Raw genomic sequence first — 21356 nt, forward strand, 5'->3', positions numbered from 1 at the left:
AACCTGAAGCCTGAAGTAGAACAATAGGAAGTGACTTTCACCATGCCCATATGGCAGTCACCTACCACCCAAGATGTGAGCTCATCCCAGCATAGAAGCCACTGGCCAATGAGCCATCGAATGAACAGCGCAGCCTAACACTTGGATGCCTGTCTGTGGTCTTTCTAATAAGATTTCCCTGACCTCCCATTCTTCCTTTAATTTTTCCTATCACACTGTGACTCCTTTCCTTCTCTCCCGAACATTCCCTAGATTATGCTTTCCTGCCTTGGAGTCTCTGCTCATGCAGTTCTCTTTGTTGAGATGCTTCTAAATGCTGCCCAGTTAAATAAGAAATATGCAAATGATTCCCTCTCCAAGAAGCCTTTCCTTGTTCGCCTGCTGCTTGCATCTTCTACCCAGAGCTCTGTACTTGCTATCCTGGCCTCTTCTCACTCAGCAGGTTAGGCTGACCCCACTCCACCACTCCCATCTCTCCTCTTTGGCAATGCCCTGAGTTCTAGATCTTTTCGTCCATTCTTCCTCCACCCATGACAAATCTGACTCATACCTATAAAACTCAGTTTAAGGTGTTAACGGCCAACAATGGCTTTCAGTGTTAATGTGTCCACACATTAACAGAGGCCTCTAAAGTCCCAAAGTAGCAGCCTAATGTTCCATGGGGGTAAGTTACTTCAACTCCATGACACAGAAAGAAGTGGCCAGACTCCAATGGAGGTTGGGTTGGGTGGGATGTGCATAACACATGGATACTCTCCTATCACTGGCATGACAGCTGTGCCACAGGCCAGCTCCAGAGAGCTACATGGGGCTGCATATGGCCTTTGGGTTTTGGAAAATGGAAGTGCTTTCTCTTATCACCCTACATCTCATACACATAAACTCACTGATGGTGCCTGGGCAGCAACTCAGGGCAAGCTCATGACCACGTGCAGAGCAGCACAACTGGCAGCTTATTTTTCTCTGAGATTAACTCCTCTCACTTGGTAAAAAGCGAGGGCAAGATTGTGGTTCAAAGAGACCCCATGATTTCCAGAGTCGACCCAAAACTGGGTGTGTTGGCCTGAGCCACTGCAGCTGCTCCTCCTCCAAGTGAGCGGAGTCAAGTCAGAGCCTGGCTATGCAGCCTGGATACCGCTGGACAACAAAATGCCTGCAATTTCCGGAACTAAAACGGCTAAAGCGTGCCATGTAATTATCCTCCTTGTACCTGTGCCTGCAAAGTTTTACAGCTTCAAGGAACCACAGAGAATATCTAGTCTATCCTTGCCACTGAGGAATCTGAAACCAAGAGAAATTTTAAAAACTTGCTTAAGGTCTCACACAACAATTCAAGAACAGGACCTTGAATCTGGAGACGACTTTGCCCTTGGTGACCAGGTCTACTGGTTTCCCATTTTTTAATTTTTAAGCTTTTCAGGGTATTTTAGAATAGCTGCCTAATCCCTCTACGTAATCTATACATAGGCAACATCCAGGACTGACATTTCAGAAGAAAGATGCTTTAGGTAGGTGTAGAGCCTCTAGACAGAATCAAATGACTGGGCATATTCCAGCTAATAAAGCAATCAAGTGTTTCTGATGTCACACTTGGGATTCTCCCCCCCCTGCTCCCCCCACACACATATACAGCTTTCACTAATTAAAGCATTTTCTCATTTATACTATTGTTTGGAATTATCCTTATTATCACAAGAGAATTTGAAAATAATCTTAGACTATGCAGGAGTTTCTATCCTTAATTGGAAAATGAGTAAAATCGAGGCCTAGAGTGGTCAAGTGATGTAGCCAAGAGCACTCAGCTAGTCAGGAGCAAAGACAGAACCTAGTTCTCATTGCACAGTTGGGTACCATGGAAGGAGACAGAAAGAATGGTACCCTGCCTCTCAGCCTGCAGAGGAAGCATGACAGGGAAGAGAATATACACATGAAGCACCAGACCTTGCCTGAGACAGGTGAAGGAAGGAGGGGGAAGGAAAGCCCAGTTGAATCAAATGTGAAGGTAGGATGGAGTAAAAAGACAGAGAGCAGGGAATCAAGAGGCTTAGGACCTCATTCTGGTTACATGTCACTTCTGCCTCAATTTTGTCATTAAAAAAAAAAAATAGGGATGAAAGAAATGACTCTCAGGGAGAAGGCTAGAAGATGACAATTACAGCAGCAACACTACCATTGATGGAGTACTTATGATAAGCCCCTTTTACAGTTATTTGTTAAGTGCTTTCCAGGATTTATCTTGCCTAATCTTCACTTCAATCCTGAGGCAGGTAGAGTTATTTCCCACATTTTAGCAAACAGGAAACAGGGTGATCAGGATCAAGCCCCTTACCAGAAGTCACAGTGCTAACCATGGAGGTGACAGGATCTGAATCACAACCCTAACTCAGGGGCTAGGAACACAATCACACTGCAGTAGAAGACTTCCTCCTCACTAAGCTACTCTGCTGCTGGGGATTCCAAGGGAACTGACTCTTGGCTTTCAGATTGTAATAGTTCTTAGACATGACTGGGAAAATCATGTTTGCTTTTTTTTTTTTTTTGCGGTACTGGGGATCGAGCTCAGGGCCTTGTGATTGTGAGGCAAGCACTCTACCAGCTGAGCTATCTCCTCAGCCCAAAATAATCATTTTTGAAATGCACCCAGCCTTCAAGATTGCAGTGTTTTCTGATGGAAATTAATTTACCCTGAAATAGTGTTGAAAGGTTGCATCCGGGCCAAACCTGCACCTAATCTACATACCTATGATTTCCACTTCCTTCGAAATGGAAAGTACTGATTCAAGTGAACAAACTACCTCACACAAATAACTTGTGCTAATTCTTCCTAAGTTTCTATCCTGCTTTATGGTATAGAATACCATATTATTCTATATGACTATATTATAAAGAGGTTCATTTAAGTCCAAATGTGAGATGTGAATATTTCCCCAGCTGTTACTGCAACAACACTAGGTTGATTAACTCAAAAAAAAGTTTGCACCCAGAGGAATTAAAAAGCCCTGGTCACACAAGCTCTATTTTGTTTTGTAATGTTAACAGTCTGGAAGAAACAAAATCAATGATAGTAAACTTCTCCAAAGAAGAAAATGTTACATGTTCACAAGCACAATGACAGCAGTCCCATTCTCTTTCTCCAAAGTTTGATTTTTCACCTCTTGGCTTCAGTTCCTGTCACTATAAATCAGCACATTTATGAAAATCTAGACAGTGCTTGTGGGTAAGCCCTTTTTATCAATGTCATTTTGACATCCCAGATACTGCACAGTTGGGCTGCCTGACGGCTTGATTCCAGATGGTAAAAAATAAAAGCTATCATGATGATACTGGAACTGTCCCAGAACTTTCTGAGGCTAAGTGTGCTTGTGTGGACAAGTTTCAGCACTGAACGTGGTTCGCTCAGGTATACATAGGGCAGAGAAGATGGATGCAGCGCAGGATAGACTCCACATGTGAGTTGCTATCAGGGAGGTTGGGAAACACTCTGTGGGCATGCTCAGCCAGCAGGGGACCAGGAATAAGCTCAAGACAAACTGCATCTTCCTTCATCTTGGGGTCTATGTCTCCTCCCCTAGACTGCTCCGAGAGATTAGAGCATTCATTTTTACTTCTTAAATCAAGCAAAATACCCTCAGTAACTCCAGTTCCTCCCCTCCTTAGTCCTCTGTTCCCGCAGGTTCCCATATATGGATTTACAACGTCGTGTCTGCGTGCTGGATGTCACGGATGCAAATGATACATAAATCACTGGGACAGTATTAAGTCGCCAAGATTAACCAGGCAGCAACTGCTTTGTAACTAAATTCTTTAAAACTTTTGTTTAAAAGAACACTAGGCAAAAGCAGATGCCTTTATATTTCTTTCCCTTTGATTTGGGATTTCCTAAATGATCACAACTTTGTTTGTTCTTTCCTGTTGGTTAGATGCTAGGCATACAGCTTCACTCACAGGGATTGGGAGCAGAAGGAAGCACCTATGACTTGCCCATATATATATTTATTTTTTATTTTTTTATTTTTATTTTATTTTTTTGTTATTGGCAAAAAAAGCAAATAGAGATATGGTTGCCTCAGAGGACTCTGCTTGCCTCAGAGTTCCCTTCCTCCAGCTGGAGACATAGAGCTGCCAGGAAACCAATGCTGACTCTGGGTCTAGAGGTTGTGACACATAATCATGTTATTGCATTAACCTGTATCATATTATCTCGTCTAATTCTTATCATAATTCCATGAGCTGAATACTATTATTACTCCCAGTTTATCAGTAAGAAAACAGAAGAGAAGCAACTTGCCCAGGATTGTATACCTAAGGAGTTGAGGATCTGCTGGTCTGACTCCATATTCGTATTCACTGGCCACTGGGGACTGCCTTCACTGTCCTATGAGCCCAGTCTTTGGGGTTGGGGGTAATGTCCCTTGAAAGCATTTTGATCATTTGCCCCCTAACTCACACCTTGGGTGACGGAGCAAAGGGGAAGAGGAGTGGGGTGAGTTAGGAGGAGGCTGACGAAGTTGCCCACAGAACTTTTCTTCCACAATTCTGATTAAAATGAACGAAACATAAAAATCCAACCCAAAAGAGTCACAGTTGGCAACCAAAGAAGGAAAAAGGTAAAACTGAATGCAATAAATTAAAAAAAAAAAAAAAGAAAAAAAGAAAAAAAGAAAGAAAGAAAGAAAAGTAGCACTTGAGACAGAAAATTCTGGAGCAGAGCAGAGAGGCATAGTGCCCAGCCCCCAGAGCTATATGGGTCCGTCAACACAGGGAACAAACTCTCCAGCGACTCTGCCAGGAGGGCGAGCCAGTGGTTGGGCCTCAGGATGGAGGTACATGCCAAGAAGCTGTGGCCCAAGTCCAGGAGAGAGAGGCCTAGAGTGGAACTCAGTCAGCACTAAGGGCCCCCAGTGTGTTTTCAGCGACCTTTTCCCTGAAGTCCTGAAAGGCAAACTAAGAGTCAGGTCTTACTATTCAGAGTTCCCCATTCCTAGAGGGGGAGGGAGAGTTGGAGGAACTCACGGTGGGGTATCGGGCCAACAGAGTAAATTTAGCATAGAGAAGTTAGGAGATGGCAAATCCCTTTTCTTACCTTCCTCAAACCCATCCCGGAAGGAACCCGAACGGCTCATGGTTCTGCTCTTCTCATCCAGGGACATGGAGCTATTCCGGAAGCGGCTGTCAGTATACGGATCATACTGCCCATCAGCGTTGGACAGGCTGTGGGTCCTCAGCATGGTCGGGTTGGACAAGCTCATCTGGGTGACAGTGGTGGGGCTCGCTGGGGTGAAAGGAATGGAATCAAATGTTGCAAATTCACGTCTCTGTTCAAATCCCAGATGGGGATAAAGAGGAGACTGCTTATCGTCAGCCATACGTGCTCCTGCCAACTTCTCTCCCTGGTCTATTTTCTAAAAGGTAGTCGCATCAGCCTAGGAGCTACACACTTAGAGCTAAAAATATGGGCGGGAAGGCGGGTCAGTTCCAAAGCAAGGCTCTGGGCCTTGGCGTTCCAACTTGGCACGTTCAGACAAGCCAGTGTCACCTTCCAGGCATGAGCTAATTACTCCCCGGGCTCATCTGGAACAATTCTCTCTAAAGCCCAAAATAGTCCAACCAGGCTTTTGATCAGATGGGAAGCATTTGTGCATGACAAGAATCTCTTGCTGCAAAGAGTTATGGCTAGGAAAGAACAATATGAACACAGGTCTCACTCACTGCCTAGGATGGGGAGCATTTAATAATGATGTACAAAGAGCTTCAACACAAAGGGGCACATTTACCTAGCTAAAACTAGCTTTCTGACTAAAAGTCTATCCATGTCAGTATTAGTATTACACAATATTTTCAGAGGTACCTATTTAGTGAATCAAAACTGAGTTAAACCTCACTTGATTACAAGCTATGCTATCCTGAAAGACTCTGAATTTACTATTCACAATATTCAGAAAAGGCTTCTCTCTGAATACTGAGATGAAACTGGAAAATATTTTCCCCCTCTGCCCATCTTCCAAGGCTCAGCTCCTTCCTACTGCCCCCATGAAACCTCTGCCAGTAATGCCCACCGGCACCGATCTTTTTTGAACTGTACGTAATGTTCACTATCTGATTCTATTCTGTTATTGCATGGTTTTCTATAAAGCTCTGGATTGTTCTCTTTTATCCTGTTTTATAGGTCTGTGTGGGTGTGTTTGTCTCTCTAGAAAAGAATCCACTGACATGTCAGCAGGGACTGTGTTACAAATTCTTTTCCTTTCCCATTGTGCCAGTCAAAGCATTATGTCAGCAGCAAACATTTCCAAGAAGACTTGTTCAATCAAAACTTCACTTTTATTTCCAGCTTAATAAGAGAGCAAGAATGACCAAGCATGGGATGTGCTGTAAAACCTACATCTTTAAAGGTCTAAGAAATGGAATGTATTTTCTTAAAGAACGGCTTGGTCTGCTTGCCTTCCCTCTACCAACCACAGAAAGAAAATGATTGGAGTACCCAAAACTCTGCTAGTCCCTTTATTTCTTATATTATCCCCTATAATCAAACCACACTGCAGAGGGCCAATCAGACAATGAGAAGGATGTGACTACCTGTGTATTTCAAAACCCAAGACAACCTGTATTCCAGGAATAATACATTCTGTAGCTAATGATAAGTAGCTACTCACCAAGCTGGGAAAAGTTGAATCTTGTTCCAGAGGGAGAAGTCACACTGGAGCCAGAGGAAAAAGGGGAATTGGCAGCGGGGTCTTGCAGGCCTCCAGCAGAGTGGGACCTTAACCATTCTTTTGCATCTTCTTGTGTGCGAAGCTGGGAGGTGGGAGTATACCTGGGCAGACAGAAACCAGGCTGGAATGAACTATGAACAAAACTTATAAGAACCAACTCTGTGGAGCTAGCTGAAGACAAATATATAAAAAGAAAATATATCTCCAAAGCTGGTTAAAAAAAATAAATAAATAAACCAGATCACTACACACCCTGAAACTTCTGAGGTTTCTTAAAACCTTTTGTGCTACTTGGCTGCATTGGGGGAAAATTATAATTCTTTCAATTTGGAAGGACTACCTAAAGGGAGGAAGATTGGTAAATGCTCAAAAGAGCCGTCACTGGGCGTAACTGTAACATGTTGATTCATGACAGTGTCATGTCAAAACCCCCACCTTGACAGCACTGAGGCAACAGAAGGAGCTGATGTTAGGGCTTCGAGGAAGTTTCAATTAGGTGACTCCTGGCATCTGCATTCTACAGCACAATAAGTGGCCATGAATCAAAGCATGTTAGGAAGCAGACGTGTAGAGGGATGTCTGAGGACACAGGCTCTCAGCAGTTGCTGCAATCTATGTCTTCTACATACAAGTCTTCACAGAAGGGACCCCCCGAGGCACTGAGACTTGCATGACAGGGTCCTCAGAAGTCATGTGGCCCACCTTCTCCTGTATTCTGCAATGTATTTGGTAATGATTTATTGAACATCTACATTGTGCCAGGTGCCTTTATGGGCAGTAATCCCTCAGATTATTCTCATCTTACATTCTGAGAAAGTGAGCACCCTGTCCTGTGACACAGAGCTGAGATTTCAACCCATGTTTTCTGATTCCAAAATCCGTGCTCTTTTTCCTTGCACCTATTGGCAGCATCTGGAGTTCCTGAAGTGCCCTTGCACTTATGTACTGTGGAATAATTGCTGATTAAGTAACTAGAGAGATTCTTTTGGCTTAAAAAAGGGTGCAATCAGTGTGTGTTGAGGGAGTGCACTACACAGGGAGAGCCAGAGTGAAAGGGAACACAGAAATGCTTCTTCCTTAATGGTTTTACTATTGTTGATGGCCATACAACTTTCTAAAGCACACCAGATGCTTGTAAATAGACTGTCACAGATCCCTATTGTGAATTTTCCAAAAACCAATTTTTATAAGCCACAGCGACATAATTTTGATAGGGCAGACCTGCTACAGAAATAGACCATTTCAAAACATTAATATTTAGAGCCTAGCTTTCTTTGGGGGCAACAGTGGGGCATTGATGTCAAATTGGTATAAGGAGTAGCCGTTGCTTAAAGCATCAAGCATGGTCTCTGACAAGCTGTGCTCACAGGCACTGTGGGAACTCAAGTACCAAAAGTCATGCTGACTTGAAGGCCACAGTGCTGAATACCCTCTCCCAGGTTGTCTGGACATGCTAACATTCTCCTTAGGTCCTTAGAATTGGCTTTCCTCAGGGTTTGTATTGAAAGGAAGCATTGATACCTACCTCACTTTACTGTACAAAATGCACTCAGTCTTAAGTGCTGCAGGTTAATTAAATACGGACACACAACGACAGCAATGAAACATTGCATTCCAAGTTCCATTTTAGGCAAAAGCACTTAATGCTTAATTCAGAGTGAAGCTGATGCTACGCAGAATGAGGTGTTTAGGAAGCAGGAGAGATGACAGTCAGACCATGGGGGAGGCAGGAGCAAACTGAAGTTCCTAGGGTTGGCAGAGTGAGGTGGATGGTGTAAGCAGTGGTGACTTATAGCATCCTGTTTTACCAGGATAAGCCCCCAAAATGAGCCCAAGTCATGATTTACTATGCATGGAAGGACATTCCTTCCTGGGAGTCTCAATTTTCACACATGAACACCACGTCTTGGTGGGGGTCATTGAAAGTCAATGGTTATTAGAATATCTTGACAAGAGCAAGGCATCTGACTTTAGCAGTGATTTATAATCCAAAATGTTAAATATTTTAAAATTTGGAGTGAAATATCCCTCTCCTCCTTGGCTCTTGTCCTGTCTAACAAATCAGCATGCTATAAGTCATGCTCTTTCAGCTAGAAGACAGCCATGTGGACAGAATGGTCGAGGAGAAGTGCTTGGGATGAAGCCCACTGGTGCCCAGCAGTAGCAGTGGCTGCTCTCTGGGCTTGCTCAGGAATGTTTGTCATGAGATGGTTTTATCACATTAAGCCTGACAAAGCACAAGCCCCTGCTCAAGCAAATAAGCCACAGATGGAGAGGTGAAAACTAGTGGGATCCACTGGAGCCGTCATTCAAAAGGTCCTTCTGCAGTGGCCAAAGCAGGATTCCCAGCCCAGTCCAAACCCCCACCAGCCATGAGAGAGCCACACAGCCAAGCTCCAAGGCCACAACAGATGGCATGGGTGCAAGGAGACAGATACCTGAGTCCTTTCTTAGGCAAAGTGTTCCTATCAAGGTGCGGGTCACTGTAGGAAAGTTAAAACAAAAAGAACTTCAGAGAAGCACAGGGAAGGCAGGGAATTTGAAGGGGAGAAGGGGAGAAGGCTGGGAAAGGGGTGGAAGAGCCCTGAGGAAGAGACTCCCATCACCAGGGAGCACCTTCTTATCCAGCTCTGCATGCAACACATCCCCACCGAGGAAAGCAAAAGAAGCCCCGTCCTGGGCCTGAGTTGATACAGGACATACTTTACCCCGAGTCACCAGGTGGCCTGAGTCGCTCAACCCCAATTGTTTCTCCTTTTCCATGGGTTCAAAGCCAAACTCAGGGGCTGCCCCACCTTGAAGCAGAGCCCTTGCTGCCCACCTCTGCACTACCACCACCTTGGTTCCTCGGAGAGAGAAATATCAGCTTCTCTGCACCCTTAACTCTGGCCCGCCTCCTAAATGCCACTGGCAATGGCTTCGAGAGAGAGAGAAGGGACTTGTTGAAGGGGTTCCAGGGGCCAGCAGTCTGCATATTTGAAATTCATCTATAACAAAGTGAATTCCAGGTCCCTCTCAATTTCTCCTTGTTTCTGCTCAGCAAAGGCATAGCTGGGAGCTGAGCCCTGGGCTGGAGTCAGGGCATGTTACAACTTGCAGGCTGATAGAGTCAAGGCATTTGGATTTCCAAAGAACAGGGTTTAAAGGCTTGGTTTGTGAGTCTGACAAAAACAAAGTTTTTGCTATTGATGGGGTGAAGAGGGTTTCCATTAATTCTTTTCCCCCTAGCAAGAAACAACATTCGCTTGTTATGTTTGGCGAAGCCATTGCTCCTCCACAAGTTTAAGGTCAATTTCCATCCCTGAGGCCCACCCACAGCTGGGGGTGAACACAAGCTTCTACAATCTGCATTTTCTTCTCATTATCATTACAGGAGAGGGGCACACAGAACACAACAGTCTGCAGGACAGGAGGAGCCAAACTGCAGGGAAGGACTTCGAAAGGGAGAAGAGCCAGCTGCATGGGGAGGAGCAGACAGAGCAGAGGGCCAAGTTGCACAGTGGGTGGTACACCACTTTTGGGCTGGGGTGGGGAGGCAAGGGCAGGATGCTGGGGAGCAGGAACACGCCACAGGACGCCACAGGAGATGCAAGGGAGAGCCTGTGATGCCCCACGTCAAGGGGCAGATTTTGAGGTGGCCTTCCCATGCTGGGAACTGAGGGACCAGCCCAACTCCACCTCCCTGGGCTTCAGACAGCAGAACAGACCCTCACTGGCATGTCTGGGTGTCACAGAATACACTGGAGCCACAAACACAAGCAGAAGCCTCAGGCCAACAGCCTTGCACAAAACATCTGGCTTGACAACAGACAGGCAGAGGAACCGGGAGGCCGTGAGGGGCCCCGGCCTACAACATCATTCATTACCTGTCCTGTTTCCTGGGCAGAGTACTTCTGCAGAACTTAGGACTAGCAGCAGGGGAAGAGAGAGGGCTAGAAATCCAGGCAGGTAGAAAACAAGAGAAGGAACATTAGACTGAAGAAAAGGAGAAGCGTTGTTACACACAATGATCAGAACATTTTCCTCCTTCCTAGCGTGAATCCCAGGATTCTTCCCCAAGTGCAGAGACTGGCCACACATCACTACCGCAGTGAAATCCAGGGCTCTGAGGACATTTTCAGTCTCTTGATTTTCTATCACTGTGGCCAGTGGCAATTCCACTGATGGGTGCTTGCCGTGATACCAAATCTACCCAGCAGTACATGAACATCCAGCCACACGTTCTATGGCTGAACAGGAATGGCAGCAGCCTTTGCACAAGTGGGAGGGGAAAGAAGTAGCTGATGAACAAACAGAATTAAACCGGAGGATTTCTAAGGCTAAATACCATTTCAAATGGTAGCACAGATCTGCACCAAGAGACATCTAGCAGCTCCAGGCACCAAGCATAACCGCAGAAAAGAGAGATAACAGGAAGCATAGTTAAGCTAAATTCCATCCCGAATTGGCCTCCCTATGAAAGAGCAGGAACTGGAAAGAATGAAATCTTGCAGGCGAAGGTGAATTAGCATTTGGGGTTCCTAACCTAAGCTCTGTGATCTGGAAACAGCATCTTCGTGGGGGGAGGGGGGACGCAGCCGGGGGCCCAGCACCAACCTTTCCGACAGTGTGGTCTTCACACTGCTGGTTCGGACAAAGGGCGTCAGGGAGTCGTCCTTAGAGGAGGCGATCAGGCCAGTGGAGGAATTGTGGCTCAGTCCCCCTCCACTGCCGAGGGAGATGTCAATGGACTCGCAGCTGGTGTGCAGGCTGCTCACAGATTGGAAGCCCAGGCCGTCCTTGCTAACTGCTGAGGAGCTGCTGGCAGTGGTGCCCCAGGTAAGGCTGTTGGAAGGGCCCGAGTGGGCTGAGCTGGGGCTGGAGGCTAGAGGAGACTGGGTGAGGTCCAGGTTCTTACTGTAGAGAGGGCTGCTGCCCCCACTGCTCAGGATGCCGCTGCCTGAGGGGGAGTCTAAGTTACCTTGCTGGCTCATGGTGGCATGAGGATTGGAGATGACCACCGAATTTTTCATGTTTTCAGCTGTGGCGATGGGCACTTGCTTGGTAGGCTTCCCACCAAAGAGTCTGTGAAGAGACAAAGGGTTGCGTGGGATGAACACCCAGTGCCAAGGGGCATGGAGCTATTAAAAGAGAGTGGGGCACAGGGGGCAGCAAGCTCCCTAGGGAGGGAGGCACTGTCTGACCTACTGAAACAGAAAAAAGTTGGCCACAGGCCTGGACATGGCTATATCATTAATGCCAACTGCAAGTTCTAGGCTGCAGCTGAGACCCTGGTCCTATCTGAACCAAAAGGTGATGAAGAAGGCTCATCCTTCTACAGGACGATTCACACTGGTCCAAGGTTGCACATCCCCTTTTTTCTATAGACTAATTAGAAAATTGTCCTGGCCCAGGAAACATCTAAGAGGAGAAGAGTTATCCGAGTCATTTTTGTATCCGTGACACAAAACAGGCCCTCCATTCTGGATAGCTTGACCCTAGTCACTAAGCACAACACAAGGAATCAAGAACGTGAGTCTAGATCTGGGGAAAGTATCTTCACAGATTTATCCTCAAAGGAAAGGCCAAAAGAAAGATGGGCTATTTTAGAGTAAAAGACATACACAGAAAGATTGCTGTCACAAGACATTAGACCAGACACACTGGGCACAAACCATGCATGCCTCTGTAACAGACACATAGAAATGCCACTTCATGTCATCTCCCTGACCAACAATGCAGTATTTGTCCAGGAAATGGCATATAGGCCACCTCCTTCCATTGGCACAGAACTCTCTGCTAGAACAGTGAAGATATTTTCAAGTCACATTCAAGTAATGCAAGGATTTTATTCCACCCAAAGTAGAAGGTGCAATAAGTATCTCTGAAAAGTGATAAAACTACTACATATTGTGATAGACTGCATTTCATCCAGCTACTCAAAGTGATGACCTGTTATCTCCAGTCCTGCAATTTTACTTATTGTAAAGATAAGCAAATATATAACCAATAATCCTCAATCAATCCTCACCACAGTATCTGGTGACAGAAGAGAAATGCTTTTCTCCTAGTGAAAACCAGATAATGAAATACTGTGTTGTAGAATCTTGGTTGTAGAATGCTTACATACTTCCAGGGACAAAGACCTCAGTACTAACTGGTAACTTGCTCCATTGCCAAGCTCTTCTATAACTGTTAGAAAACCAAAATCTGACCCATCTTTTCCTGTCTTTTGTGCAATTGCTCCTCATCCTGCTGTTTCTAACTACATAGAAAAGGCCAATCTTTTGTCTGCAAGTCCTTCAAATCACTTGCAGAGTTAGCTATTTCACTTCACTCTCCATACTAATGCACAGCAAGATAATTAAGAAGGCCTTAACAACTTAGGGAAAGTGAGATTTACCCGGAATTGGCTGAAAGGGGCTCACTGTAGACCTAAGGAGCTGCATGCATTTTCATGTGCTGGGTTACACTAGCCTAAGGGTCTAGTAAAATGCCTTTGTAGTTACTAAAGGAAATCTGTAATACCAAAGAGTGAATATTACATGTTATACTTGAGGCAAGAAGCAGAGAAAATTTTCATTTACAAGGCAAACTGTTAAAACAACAAAGAGCAATCCAATAGGACCTTCCCCCTCGAAAAAAATAACCATTACTGATATTCTAATAATCAAGTCTAGACAAAGGACAGCGAACGGCTTCATTATACCTTTCATGTGGAATGCTGCTTCTGAAGTCTTTTCAACATTCCTGCTCATCCCCAAGTATGTACGTGTGCATTTAGTTCTTTAATTTTTCACTGTTTAATTTTCCATCCTTGGGACTTATTCTTTCTTATGACAAGAAATCTCCCGGGGAGGTGGAATGAGCTCTAAGCTATGCAGCTGCAATGTGAGGATGATCCAATGGGCAACAAGATAATACGAGCAGGCAAAATTTAAAAGAAATGATTAAAAACCAGTGAATACATTAGGAAATTCCACCGAGTGCGGAAATGTGGGAAAATGATGCCTTTTTAAAGTAACAGGAAATCAATTTCTCCTTTTCAGAAACCGTTCTGCTTTAAGAGTGTTTTTTTTTTTTTTTTAAGAAAGTTAAAATTTCAGAGACCAACTTGAAAGTAAGTATGTGATATAAAAAAGAACATTGGGATATAGAGAAAATGATTCAGCTAAGATCAATGTTTCTCATGATGAGGAAGCTCAGTCACAGAGTTTCCAAGAAAAGGGGAAAAAAAATCACCTGCTTCCCCTCTTGAGCTACTAACCCTGTCCTAAGAGTATATCAAGACCTCATCTTGGATGGTAATTACCTCTTACTGAGAGTTGAATTTATGATGGCCAGACCTGGCTGCAAAGATTAACTTTATAAGAACCCTAAGAGTAGTACCATCACCCCCATTTTACAGATGAGGAAGCCGAGGCAGAGATGTTAATTGAGATGGTCTCAAGATTTGAAGCCAGAATGATGATTCCAGAGGTTTGCATTTTTCATCCCAACATGGAAAAATAACCCTTGGACTACAAAATTGCTGGCAGAAACTGCCTGAACAACTTTATCTAAGGACTGAAGTAGAAGAAAAACAGGTTACTTTAACTGAGAAACAGGAATTTTTTTTTTTTTTTTTTTTTTGGTACTAGGGATTGAACCTAGAGTTGCTTGACCACTGAGCCACATCCCAGCCCTTTTTATTTTTTAAATTTGAGATAGGGTCTTAGTAACTTGCTCAGGCTGACCTCGAACTCGTGATTCTCCTGCCTGAGACTCCTGAGTTGCTGGAATTATAGGCATGTACCATCATGCCCAGCAAGAAGAAACAGGAAATTCTTAACCTAGGATGCCATTCCACCTACTGCAACTCTGCTCGGTACCATTTATTTGCCCACTTACCTGCGGAGCGTGGGGGAGGCCACATCTGGGTACTTGGCCCCGGGTTGGAGAGTGGCCTGAGCTGAGCTGGGCACAGGCTGGGCGACGGGGTTGACTTTCACAGAGTTACAGGAAGCCACGCTTTCATTGTCCGAGGAGATGCCTTTCTCCTTATCCGTCTGGTTGACCAGACCTGGCAGTGAGCTGCCCAGGGCCGTTTTGGAGGGCTCCCTCAACTTGGGCACCGGCAGGCCTGCTGACTTGCTGCTCATGTTGGAATCTATGCTGCTGGTACTAGACCTGTTCCCAGCCCCATTCCTGCTGTTGGACTTACTGGGCCTCGGCAAACTCCGGTATTGCAAGTTTGTCCGGGAGCTGAGAGACAGATATGCATCGTCCTGATTCTGAGCCCCATCCATGCTCGTTTTCCGTCCAGTCGACCGACCAACAAGTGCAGATGACTTTGGGATTTTGCCCAGTGTGGCTGACCTGCTGGTGACTGTGGCCCCACTGGCTGTGATCATGGTGAGCCCAGCAGCAGAACCACTCTGCTTCTTGAACCCAAAGCTATTGGTGTTGGTGGTAGGTGTCCTGGAGCTGCTGGGGAGGGGCTTTTTGGATTCGTCACCACTGCTGCGGCCTGCGTCAGACGGGGAGCGCTTCACCTGGGAGGCTTTGGGTGAAAGCCTCCCCTTCTCAGACACCTTTGCATCGTCTGTTTTTCCTGAGACAGAAATCAGCGAGGTTAGCCTGCAAACCAGGAGTCCGCCTTCTAGCTAGTGTGTTTCAGATGCTTCCTCTGAAGAAGGGACTCACTTTTCCCTCAGGGATAGCACTACCCTGAGGCCAAGGAGAGAGTTTTCCATAAAGATAATCTAACGTATTACTGTCAGTCTTAGGAAGTGCTGAGGATTTCACTCATTCGCCAAGTAATCTAAATTGACCCAGGACAATTATGCACAATTATAATACACCCATAAAAAACGTGGAAAAAATAAAAATAAAATTACTAGATAGATTTTCCAAGGATAAAGCAATCCCTGATATGCCCAGGGGCCAAAAGACCAGGGGCCTTTTATCTGACCTTTCACCCTCTGTCCATCCCAAGAGGATGCCTAACACTTCCAGGGTGCACTCATGCCCTCCTTGTTTGTCATCGCCTAACTCATGGGTGACCCTCAACGTACCAACAAGCAGTTGCACCAGGTGCGCGGATGTCACCTGGTATCTACTTAAACCAATTCAGTGTCAGTTAAACCAGCCCACATGTCCCTGCAGCTGAACTGCTTTCAGGGCTCAGCTGCTTACCCAGTTCCACTTGGGAAAAGGGAGGGATGTGAACCTTTATGAGAGTGGGTGGTTAAACTCAGGGAAGGAATTTATAATGTCAAGTCCTTGCTAGAGTTACGATGGTTTTGGTTTCTAAACTGGCAGCTGCAGATCCAAGACGTGCTGGCCTCTTACTCACCAGTTCCCGGGGTCTTCAGTGTGCCCGCCGGGGCAGCCGGCTTGGTCCTTGGCATGGTGATGCCCACCTGAGCTGTCATGCCTCGCCGCCACGAGCCAGTCTGGGAGATGACGGGATTCCTCTTGCCCGATGTGCTTTTGTCAGACTCGTCGGACACGTCAGAGGGATTCCGCCTCCACTTGGAACCGGGCTCCATCTTTATGCCGCTGTCTGACCCGCCGTCTGATTTCTTGACGTCATCACCAGACCACAGGGAATTCCTCTCCACCTGTGAGTGTTTCTCAGCGTCAGTCTGTGAACAGAGACTCCCTGCATTAGTCCTCCCCCAGGTCCCAGGCCAGGGTGGCCCTCGCTCTACACACCAAAGGTCTGGTACCCTGGATTTGTGCAGGGGGAAATATATTAGAAAATTACTTTTGAAAAGTTTGGATTTGAAAAGTTTGGAAAAGCTGGGGATGTAGCTCAGCGGTAGAGCACTTGCCCAGCATGTGTGAGGCCCTGGGTTCAACCCCCTGTACTGTAAAAAATAAATAAGTAAAAACTACTTAAAAAGTTTGGAAGAAGAAATCCTCAGAAGGGAGTGAGGGAAGAGAGTAAAAGGGACCAGGGAAAAGAAAGGAGGAAAAGCCCTGGGGTAGGGGCAGCACAGCAGATGGAGGAGTGGCACCAGCTCTGCCACTTGGCACAAGCCTCCAGCCCCAGCAGCTGGCTCTCTAGCCAGCCTCCTGCCTCTCTGCCGGCTCCCTTTGTTCTGCTGCTTCCTATGCCTCCACGGGCAGGGAGAGAGACATTCAGATCTAGCCCACAGCCACAGCCTGACACACCCGGGTGAGCTAGCAGGCAAAGGTGGCCACTGGTTCCATCTGGTTCAGGGGAGCCGGAACCAAGAAGAGACAAATCCTCAATGGCAACATTGCTGCTCCCATCCTGGCTGCATTTATAGGCGGCTGAGTCGCTCCCCTTGCGGGGTTTTGTTCCGACAAGGAATATAATTAGCCAGCTTTCTTTGGAAGAACCCTGACCTGCTGACCATGGAACTCAGGAGGGGACAGAAGTGTGATGTTAATGATCAGCTGCCCTGAATGGCATAATGCAAACCAGAACGCTTTGGAGGCTGCCTGGGGTAAGGCCAGGCCGAGGACGCCAGGAGGGGGAAGCAGCGGTGTGAACGGAAGGCAGGTCAGCAGTGCGTTCAGGGTGGCTACACAAAGAAACGAGTCCCATGGTTGCCGTACCTGAGGACCCAGAGTGGACAGCATGGTGGGAAACGAAGATGGACACTTGCAAACCTGGCCTGACACGTGTCGTGCAACAGGGGTCCCAAACCCCTTCTCACAGAATACCCTGGCTGAACAGGACAAAACGCTGAAGACAGACAGCCAGCCTAAGTTTATTGGCCTCTCTCCCCAGCCCCTTCTCCCCTGTGACTTCCACTGGTCCAGTACAGCCACCGTATGGTATGGGTGCCTTTGTGCGCTTGGTCCCTCCATATACTGAGCTCCAGCCAGGTATGAGGAGCCGGAAATAATGACATCTCCCTGACTGTGAAGGCCCACCTCAGCCGGGGCATGGGACACACAGAAGGGAGATCCCACCCTTCTGTGGGCAAGGAGCAGGGGCCCAACAAGTCCTGGCCAGTAAATGAATGAACTTAGGCACAAACTTCAACAGAACCACCTCATCTGATCCTGCCAAGGGAGAAGGAGAGCAAGGAGGTAAGCAGTCCAGTCTTCATTCTACACCTGAGTAGAAAAGGAACCCAACTAGCTCAGCCCTGGGTTTCCTTCCCCTGAACACTTCTGGCACATTCAGGCCTGCTGTTTACCAGGAACCAAGGAGGATCTGGGAATCCATGGATAAGACTGATTCCCATCTTATGAAGTTTATAGTCAGAGAGCGGCAGAGAGTGAGAAAACAAACACAAATAAATGTGTGGTTGTGAATTATAAAGACTCTTTAACAGGAAATGAGCAGGAAGTCTGGGACAGATATCCCGGATACTGATGTAATTTAGGTTGTGATGATGGGAGGGGTGAGTGGCGGTCAGGTGACAATTTTTGGAAAAAGGACCCTAAAGTATGAGAAGAGAGAGAGTTTAGGGAAGAGAATACCAGGCAGCAGGAACTGCATGTGCAAAGACCCTGAGGCAGGAAAAAGCTTGATTTTGAAAGCATTCACTTGACAAATATTTTTTGGAAACATCTATGTGCCAGGCAAGCTTATTTGCACTGGGAATAGTGCAGTGAACTAATTCAAATCCTTAACCTTACGGCACTTACATTTAAGCACATTCTTACATATTCTAATATGCTCTAATGAGGTGCTGAAAATTTAGCACATTCCACATCCTGGATTATGGTATTATTTATTCCCTTAATTCTTAGACCTACCTCCCCCAGTCAAATTGAAATGGTTCTAAAAACAGTAGCAGCAACAACTAAAACTAACTGAGCACTTAGTAAGTGCCAGGTCCCAAGCTAAATGCTTAATATACATCACTTAATTTAATCCTCATCAAGACACCATGAGGAATAGTTAATATCACCAATTTACATGAGAAAACTGAGGCACAGAGTAGAAAAGGAAACTGCCCAAGATCACACAGTGAGGAAATAAGAGATGAAGGGATTCCAGGGTATCAAACTGCTATTCCCACATTTTAACCCCTATACCACACAACTTGTCTTAATTATAAATTTAAGAATATGAGAATTTCTGCATACCCATTAGCACCTAATATCTATACCTCGTAGAGCTCCTCCATACTAGCAGGTTGGCCAGCTGGTTGATCTCAATCCCAGTCCTAGAGAAGCTCCAGCCTAGCCTCTGGGCGGGACCCTTGATCCCACCAATGACAGAGAGTACACATGCCCCTGAACCAGGGCCACGACCTGACTCTCTCCCTCTGGGAAAAACAACCCTTTAACCATCACATCCCCACCACTTGGTCCAGGCCAGTAGCCTTCCCAGTACTATTCCAAACTGCCCTGGGACATTCTAATAACTTTGAGTTCATATCTCCTTTAGCAAGTCCTTTCTGAGCTATGTGCCAAACCACTGGGGGCACCTCTTGGGAGTCAACAGCCTCTCTGTGCTCAGAGCTTGAGCAGGAGGGCCAGCAGGCCCGCCACAGGGGCTGTATAGAGTTCTTCCCTCTGGCTTCCCTTGAAGCCTCTGCAGGCTATCGCCACCATGAGAACACCTTCTTTCAAAGAATTTTCTTCTTGCCTCTAGGTAGAAGTCTCTTTCATCATTTAACAGCCAAGTGGACAGTGGCAAACAAGTCAGAAGGGACCTGAGAGGGGAGGCCAGGCTCCTGAGAGCGAGAGGTGAGGCCTGAGGGGCTGGAAGCCTGGTGTGGTGTGAAGGAAGGCTCGGGCTTTGGGGTCTGACGGACTTTAGTTCTAGTACTGGGTGCTGCCTTTTGCTTGCTGTGTGTGACCCTGGAGGAAGTCACTTTCCAATTCTGAGACTGTCAGTCTGGTATAAAACAGAGGTGAGAATTAACAACTCTTTTACAGAGCTGATGATGAGCTCAATGGGCCGTATGTGGGGGGCTCTTTCCATCATCAACACTCCCACCTTGGCAAATCCCCGGCACACTGTCATCCACCTTTAGCATAAAACCATTTTTGCCTTGCATGAAGGTGGACAGGATACTGATCTCACTTGTACTGGGCCACAAGCCCCCAGATGTGAGGGACACTGCTGCCTCATGCCCGAATCCCCTACACATCTAGATGCTGTACTGGCTTAAGTTTGAGCTCCTGTAATAACAGAAATAATTATTGGCCTCAGCATCATCACCTGCTTCTTGTCTTGTCAGGCACTGTGTCCCTCCATATACTGAGGTTGTATTATCCATGTTTTATAGAAAAAACAGGTTGGAAGAAAAGTAACTTGCCCAAAGTTACTAGCAGTAGTTTCCAGCAGGTGGGCAGAAACAGGAGCCCTGCCTCATCTTCAGCTAAATGTACCCCACATCCAGGGGATATTCAGACCTCTAGGGTCATTTGAGTACATACAATTCAAAATTTTATTTCTCCCAGAGTAGCAAAAAAATAAACTGATACCGAGTTATCTTTTACCCCCTGAATATTTTATTAAAAAATTCACAGGCATTGAAAATGAGAGGGAATGTTGACATGCTTTTTGCACCTTGGCACTGGGAATGGTGCCTTTCACAAAACTGAGCAACGACTCTGAAAGATGAAGGACACAGATGCACAGATAAATATATGGGGGAGAGAGGTGTGTGTTTTAAAGCCCTCTGCCATCAAAACATTGTCCCCAAAATACAATCCTGCAAAACATGTGATGAATTGTTCTGAAAGTGCAAACAAAAGACATGAAGAGCATAAACTTCTAGATATTAGTGAAATGAATGGAAAGGGAGACAGAGGGACAGGAAATCCAGAGGAAAGGAAAGAGGAAAAAAGGGAGGAAGCAAGTGAATTCTGAGCAATTCCAAAATTCCGGGCACTTCAGATGAAGTCTGCCCATATGGCTCTCTCATCCTTCAAGGCAGGTTAAATTACTGTTATTTTATGAATGGAGAGGCAGAGGCTGGAGAGGTTGATTAGCTTACCCAAGGATGACAGAGTGAAGAGCTTGACCCAAGACCACCTGACTTCCAGGTCCCCTTTCCTCCCAGACACCATGGCTTGGCTGCCCTGGACTCACCAGCTCTCCTAGAGGACACCTGTCCAGGTTTTCCGGCCTCAAGCAGGGAATTCTTTGCACAGCCCACCAATGAGCTGTGTGCACAGAGGCCTGGGGTGGGAGAGCTGGCCATGAGTGCCCTGTGGGGGCACCCTTAGCCCTTCTCAATGCCCCTAAGGGAACAGAGTCCCTCAAAGACAAAGAGAACCTCCATTCCCAGGGGTTGCTCTCATTCTCCACCTCCCCTTATGCCCATCACTACCTGAGGCTGCTCCTCATGTTTTCCAGACAATAGCATCCCTGTTCCTCAGATGTGAAACCCAGGCAGGCAGCCTTCCTCCACTTATTTTCCCAATGGACACACGTGGCACCACCCCAGGACTTGTCTGGGACCTGTGTGCTGCCCATGCACCCGGGGTACACTAGCACGTGACCGGAACCCAAATGAGCCACGCACGGCCCAGGAGTAGCTCTGGGAAGGGTGCACACACATCTTCCTGCTGTTTGATGCCGCTCAGAGAGGAGTAATGGCCCTTAGCATTCCTCAGAGTGGTGCGAGGGAGGAGGGTGGGAGGCTGCGAGTTATGCTGATTCAAATATTTTGAGATGCTCCCTGGACAGGAACAAAGGGAATGTCACTAAAAATTCATTTAAAGACGCCATGG

At 46.4% G+C, this 21356-nt stretch overlaps 1 protein-coding gene across 8 annotated transcripts in view; it reads right to left on the reverse strand.

Annotated features, from left to right (window-relative positions):
- The window catches only part of Nav2 (neuron navigator 2), a 375768-nt gene that overhangs the window by 50058 nt on the left and 304354 nt on the right, over positions 1–21356 (reverse strand). For 4 of the 8 annotated variants that reach the window (XM_047518211.1, XM_047518213.1, XM_047518216.1 and 1 more), the window contains 7 exons: positions 16030–16321; positions 14583–15285; positions 11310–11777; positions 10580–10645; positions 9152–9196; positions 6654–6814; positions 5084–5272 (listed from right to left, as the gene is read on the reverse strand). In XM_047518211.1, the coding sequence (XP_047374167.1) occupies positions 5084–5272; positions 6654–6814; positions 9152–9196; positions 10580–10645; positions 11310–11777; positions 14583–15285; positions 16030–16321 (1924 nt within the window). The remainder of the gene's footprint in view (positions 1–5083; positions 5273–6653; positions 6815–9151; positions 9197–10579; positions 10646–11309; positions 11778–14582; positions 15286–16029; positions 16322–21356) is intronic. The other 4 variants (XM_047518210.1, XM_047518212.1, XM_047518214.1 and 1 more) reach the window with 3 other exon arrangements.

Source organism: Sciurus carolinensis, chromosome 11, assembly GCF_902686445.1.
Source record: "Sciurus carolinensis chromosome 11, mSciCar1.2, whole genome shotgun sequence".
In the NCBI taxonomy this organism is placed as follows: domain Eukaryota; kingdom Metazoa; phylum Chordata; class Mammalia; order Rodentia; family Sciuridae; genus Sciurus; species Sciurus carolinensis.